Source organism: Teleopsis dalmanni, chromosome 1, assembly GCF_002237135.1.
Source record: "Teleopsis dalmanni isolate 2A chromosome 1, ASM223713v2, whole genome shotgun sequence".
Lineage (NCBI taxonomy): Eukaryota > Metazoa > Arthropoda > Insecta > Diptera > Diopsidae > Teleopsis > Teleopsis dalmanni.
The window spans coordinates 207,924,418-207,930,228 of NC_051846.1; the positions used below are offsets into that span (position 1 = coordinate 207,924,418).

Genomic DNA, 5,811 nt, shown 5'->3' on the forward strand with positions numbered 1-5,811 from the left:
CAACAGAAAGTATCTTAACGTACATAAACAATAGCATGCCGAACTGTTGCGATTCGAATCAAATCAAAACAAAAACAACAACGCAAGACCAGCAATGATCAATTTCGAAGCTTACAAACAACCCGCCGAACGCATGGTTTCTGAAATTTCTATTTAATTCTATTGAAGAGTTGCGATAATTTATCCTTATGAGATTTGTTTTACGTTATATGGATTTACATTTTCAGTACTTCTACTAAGTTCAACGGAAAGCTTCATGTCTAGAACGTTTTAAGTTCCACCTCAATATTACTGATCACTTTTTTCAGACAACAACCTCACCGGTAAAATTTTCAGAAAACATTATTTATATTAAAGTTTTTGAAAAGTTCTTTTTTATTTTGTCAGTAAGCTAATATCTTACAAATATATTTTCTTACAAAACAGTTATTTTTATAATCTACTTCTAAAATAAGCTAAATTAAAGTACTGTTTCTGGTATAGTAGCTAAGACAATAATAATAATAATCACAGTACTCTCTCTTTTTCTGATCACAATGGTATGCATGCCTTCCATTTAAGAGTGGATAAAAGAAAAAAGAACTTTATCAAAAATAAATAATATTCCAATATAAATAATGTTTTCTAAAAACTGCACCTGAAAGGTTATACTCTAAGAAAACTGAACAGTAATATTGCTTCACTGGAGTTGAGATAGAACTTGAATGGTTCTAGGCAATCTACTACCACATATCAGTGGAACATGAACTAAGAGATGCAGATGTTTCTTGGTATGTCTGGTAGGATATTTTCAAAACAAAGGCTCTATCAACTATCTAGAAAACGGAATTACTTATATATCCCAAAATTATGAAGTAACAGTTTTGACATGCACATTCTGTTCTTTAACAAATTTTTTCAGTCTAGTGTGATATACCGAACAAACATTATCTTAAAGACCAAAAGTCACTTAAGTGTTGCTCACATATTTCTTTTTATTGTTGCAAATTTCATATTAAAATATTTCTGATTAAGTTTGCATTTCTTGATGGTTCATGATATTGGCTATAAGAAGAGCTTATACTCGTATCATCATAATTTTTATTAGGAATTTTTGCTGATCAGAAGGAATGTGAAATTGATACTTGGAGATATTTATTTATTTTGTTTCTGATGACGCAAAGTAATTTTCAATACTTGGGCAGTGGAACTATTAAAGTTCGACGCGTTACTTTATTTAAATTAAATAAATTTTATATCAAACTATTCGTTGTTTTGTTACTTCAGTTTTAATATTAGCAGAGATACAGATATTTCATTCTAAAATAACAGGATGAACTAACTTTATTTGATATTCTTACTTTGACGAAGCGATTGTTGTTAGCGACAAACAAATGGAAATATGTCACTAGAAATAAATAGTCTTAATCGAGTTTAACTTAAATTATTAACTAGTTTCTTAACGACATGTACAGATCTAATGCTATGTTCAGATTATTGTACTAGACTCAGAATATGTCGAATGTTCGAATATGATTTCTATAAAAATCCGTACAAAATATAAAAAGATGCATAAAGGGTTTGATAATTCGAACTGTAAGTATTGTATAAAATATAATTAATACAACTCTAACTTGGTGACGTTTTAAGTATCACTACAAAACATCCACTCATTTAGTCTAAATCTAACCAAATGATCTTAGAAGTCATCTTAGAAAATGTTTGAAATATAAAATTTATATTAGATATAAATTAGTTTAAAACAACAAATAATAATTGCGTACATTTTTAAAGATTTCCTTCAGTTTTTTAAGTGCTGTTATTGCATCATGTATAGTGTGGGTTCAAATCCTACTATGGCTTGATCCGTTCTGGTTAAAAATAGAAGATCAAAAATCTTTTAAAACTGGTTGTTGTTTTCGCTTCAGGAATTGAGCTACAAACACTCCATAACTCCATAAAAGGAATCTTTTATTATTCTTATCATGTCACATCTTTATTTCAGTTCCATCTGGTACTGATCTCTATCAATATTCTGCTTCAGGAATAGATTTTCAAACACTCCATAACTTTGTAAAAGAGATCTCCTATAATTCTAATCATGTTACATCTTTATTTTAGTTACATCTGGTACTGCTAGGGATCAGTACCAGATGGCTTTGATTGAACGTATAACTATTATAAATATTGACATTATTGTGATTATGGAATTTTTAATTTATTTTCTTTCTAACGACAGAGTCGCATAATTCAATGCCTTGAACTCAAAGCCTTGAACTCAAAGCCTTGAATTATAAGATTCCATTCTTCTTCTTATTAGTAGTCTAGTGGGCCATAGGGCCGCAACGATTCTCATAAACCGCACTCTGTTAGTTGCTTCTCTGCATATATCGTTCCATGTGTAGTGCGCTTCTGTCTATTCTCTTTCAATTGTTCTTCTCCAATTGAAAGCCGGTGGTCCAGGTCGTCTACTAGCTTGTGGATTTCATGTCAAAGTTTGTCGTAAAATATATTTATTTGGATAGTATGCTCTATCCAATTCCATTTTCGCATTTTTATTTCGCTTACAATAGCTTTCTGATTTGTTTGGAGCAAAAGTTCTGTATTTGATATGTGGCTAGGCCACCATTTTTCTTGGATTTTCCGCAGGCATTTATTTAATTTATTGATTCCATAAGAATCTTATATTGTATTACTAAAGATATATCGCAATAATTTTTAACTTTAAAGAACATTAAGTTCTTTTATAATTTATGATTGAATTTATTATAACTTATTTGCGCAATATGGAATTGCTAGAAAAATCGATTGTTCTTTATATGCCTTGATATAATATACAAATTCTTATGATTTTACTCTTTTTATTGTACCCGTATATGTGCAAATTTTTAATCTACCATGCCTGTCCGGTCGTGCAAATCATACCAAATCCAATCAATCGTAGCGGATATCTAATAAATCCAAAAACTATTTTTATCTGACGTTGAAGAAAAACCCAACATGACTGGTGGTGACGATTGTGACTTGGACGAAAGCAGTTTGAAGCTGCGTGCCGATCGCACCAGAGTGGCGATGAAGAAACGACCTTGTTAACTTAAAATTGGTCACTTTACGGCTTGGCAAATTAGCCAATTTGTGAAGAAACCGCTTTGCGTTTTGTTCCATTTCAAATTCAAATTTCATTTCAAATTTTTGCAAGACTGAATGCCCATTGACAAAAGTTGTTTATTTTCTTAAAAATAATAAAACATAAAAAGTATAATATTGTAAAATGACAAAATGAAAAAATTTTATGAATTTCTAATATAAAGCGGCATAAATTAGAATAAATAATTTTTGCCAAAAATATTTTTACTTAATAGTCAAAAAACAGCAGGTCAATATAATCTTTAAAATTTTTTATTATCATAAGATTTTTTTTATTAGTTAATATATGTAAACGTAGTGATGGAATATTTGTTGTTATGGACTCTAGTGTTACTATATTAAGGCTTTATAATAGTTAGCGTCGCCAAAGACTCGCCCACTCGTTTAACATATTTATTTACATTTGTAATTTAAATGTTAATATTAATAAATGATTTGATTAGTAAAAAATTCAGATTTTATAAAATTTTGTATAGATTAAACTTTGTGTTTTATTACTACTTAAACATAATTAAATTAATAAAATGATGTTTTTTTAAACGTGTAACTCTAAAACATGTAATAAATTAATAATATTCTTAACATAAGTTATAAACACAATTATTAATTATTAATTATTGATATTATTCGTTCTTCAAAGGGAAGTGATATTAGTTAACCATGCTACCATGAGAATACCAAGTGTATGGGAACTATGAAGTTATTTTGTAAATCATTACCGATATTTTTGGATATAATTTGTAGTAATTGCTACATTGAAGTTGTTTTAAGATTTACCAAAAATGAAGCTGTATGGTACCTTTTTTCTTGTAGTTCTTGTAGATTAGAAAGTAACTGAAATGGTTTTGAGGTCAAAAATAGTTATTTGACTGAGGTTTCCCTCTTCATGTCTTCCGTTTTTTCGTTTTCGTTTCGTTTTGTTTTACTTTAATTTTGCAATCCAGTCTCCTATTATTTTCTCCCAAATCATATAAAAAATTGTGCAATATTTTAAGGTTTTTATGTTTAAATGCGGTCATGTTGCGCGTGATGCCCCGAAGGCATTTTATTGTTTGCTTCATTCTGTTAAATACATTTTTATATAAAACAACTAAAATTAACAAAATATATTTCTTTCGTTCACTTCAAATATATGAGAGACATTTATAAACTTCAAATTTTCTAATACAATATATTTTATTAAATTTGTTATTAATTACTAACATTAATTTATTACATTATGCAAATGAAGTCAACACAATGGACTCGCCGCAATAATTCGGTTAAGTAAAAACTTGAAGTAAAAGCTAAAATAGCAAACCAATTATGATCATTAAGAAAAACTAATATAATAACAATTATTACTTAATAAAATAACAACAAAATAAGTAATTGTCAATTTAACAAAATTTATTTTATAAAATATTTTGTTTTAATAATTAAAATGGTGTAATACGTCCATTAAGTTATTGCCTTGTTTTTGGATGGCAGTTTTTGGTTAGCAAAATTATTTATTTGTGTTAACAAATCACTAAAACTACTATGAGTATAGCCATGGGGTAGGGGCGTCAATACGACAAAGATTCATATAAATAACAATATATTATTTCGTTATAAAAGTGAACCTGGGGGGTCATTGCGTTAATCTCCCCTGGCTATGCCCATGGTAACTATTACAAAAGTCATTTCTATCATGCTGTTAAGTGCTTCGCTAATAGTTCCTCAAGAAATTATTTCACTAATGTAATAAGTAATCTCGTTATTGTGGGTTGTAAGAGATTGATTAGAAAAATAAATAATTATTCAAGTTTATAATAAAATAATAAGCTTAGTTGTTCAGGGATATTTAACAATACATTTAGTTAAACTTGTAGAATTTTATTATTAAAAAATATACTTCAAAAAAATACTCCTGTTCTATACATCTAATACTAATCTACCGTCTAATGAAATTATTATCTGAAATTAGATAACAGTTCTGTACTCCAAAAAGAAGTAAAAAATATAAACAATATTTGATTTATACACATCTGTATAAAAATAATTGAAATAATTGTGTTTATTCTTAATCAGGTGAATTCTTGGGTTAATAGCCATATCAAATATCGTTTAATAACCACCATAATTTGTATTTGAAAACATATATTGGTTAAATATTCTATTTGTAATTTTTGGCATTAAGTGTCACTTGATTAAAAGGTAAAAAATTTTTTACTTCTAAGATTTGCTCACTAATACTCTCTCTTCTATTTGAAATGGATTTTTTGTCATAGGACATATGATTCTGATATAAGAATAATTTATATCAGGGCTGTCCAAAGCACAGTTCACGAGCTACATGCGCCCCACGACATGCTTCTCATCTACACAAATTTTGCTTTGATACATTATTTTATTTTTATGGTATCCAAAAAAAAATTAATTGAAATGAATAATTAATAAAATTAAATTTAAGTTTATCGCCGTATTATTATTTTTCTCCATGGATGGATGTACTTGTTTTTGCGGCCCTCCAATCTGTACAAAGACATGTGTCTGCGAACGTCTCTGGTCTGGACTGCCCAGACTTGTATAAGGGGAAAATTGTGATTCTAGCTGAAAAGTTAGTTACTTTTCTTGACCATTTAAAAAGTATTTTTATGATATGAAATTAATAACACAAGTTTTAATAAATTAAAAAAAAAACTACTTCATATTCGAGTGTAG

General features: G+C 28.3%; 1 protein-coding gene across 1 annotated transcript in view; it reads right to left on the minus strand.

Annotated features, from left to right (window-relative positions):
- Window positions 1-258, minus strand: part of LOC119667151 (GTP-binding protein Di-Ras2-like) — an 11,096-nt gene extending 10,838 nt beyond the window's left edge. Inside the window, exon 1 of the mRNA XM_038076440.1 lies at window positions 205-258. Coding sequence (XP_037932368.1) covers window positions 205-258 — 54 coding nt within the window. The remainder of the gene's footprint in view (window positions 1-204) is intronic.
- Between the last annotated feature and the right edge of the window lie 5,553 nt (window positions 259-5,811).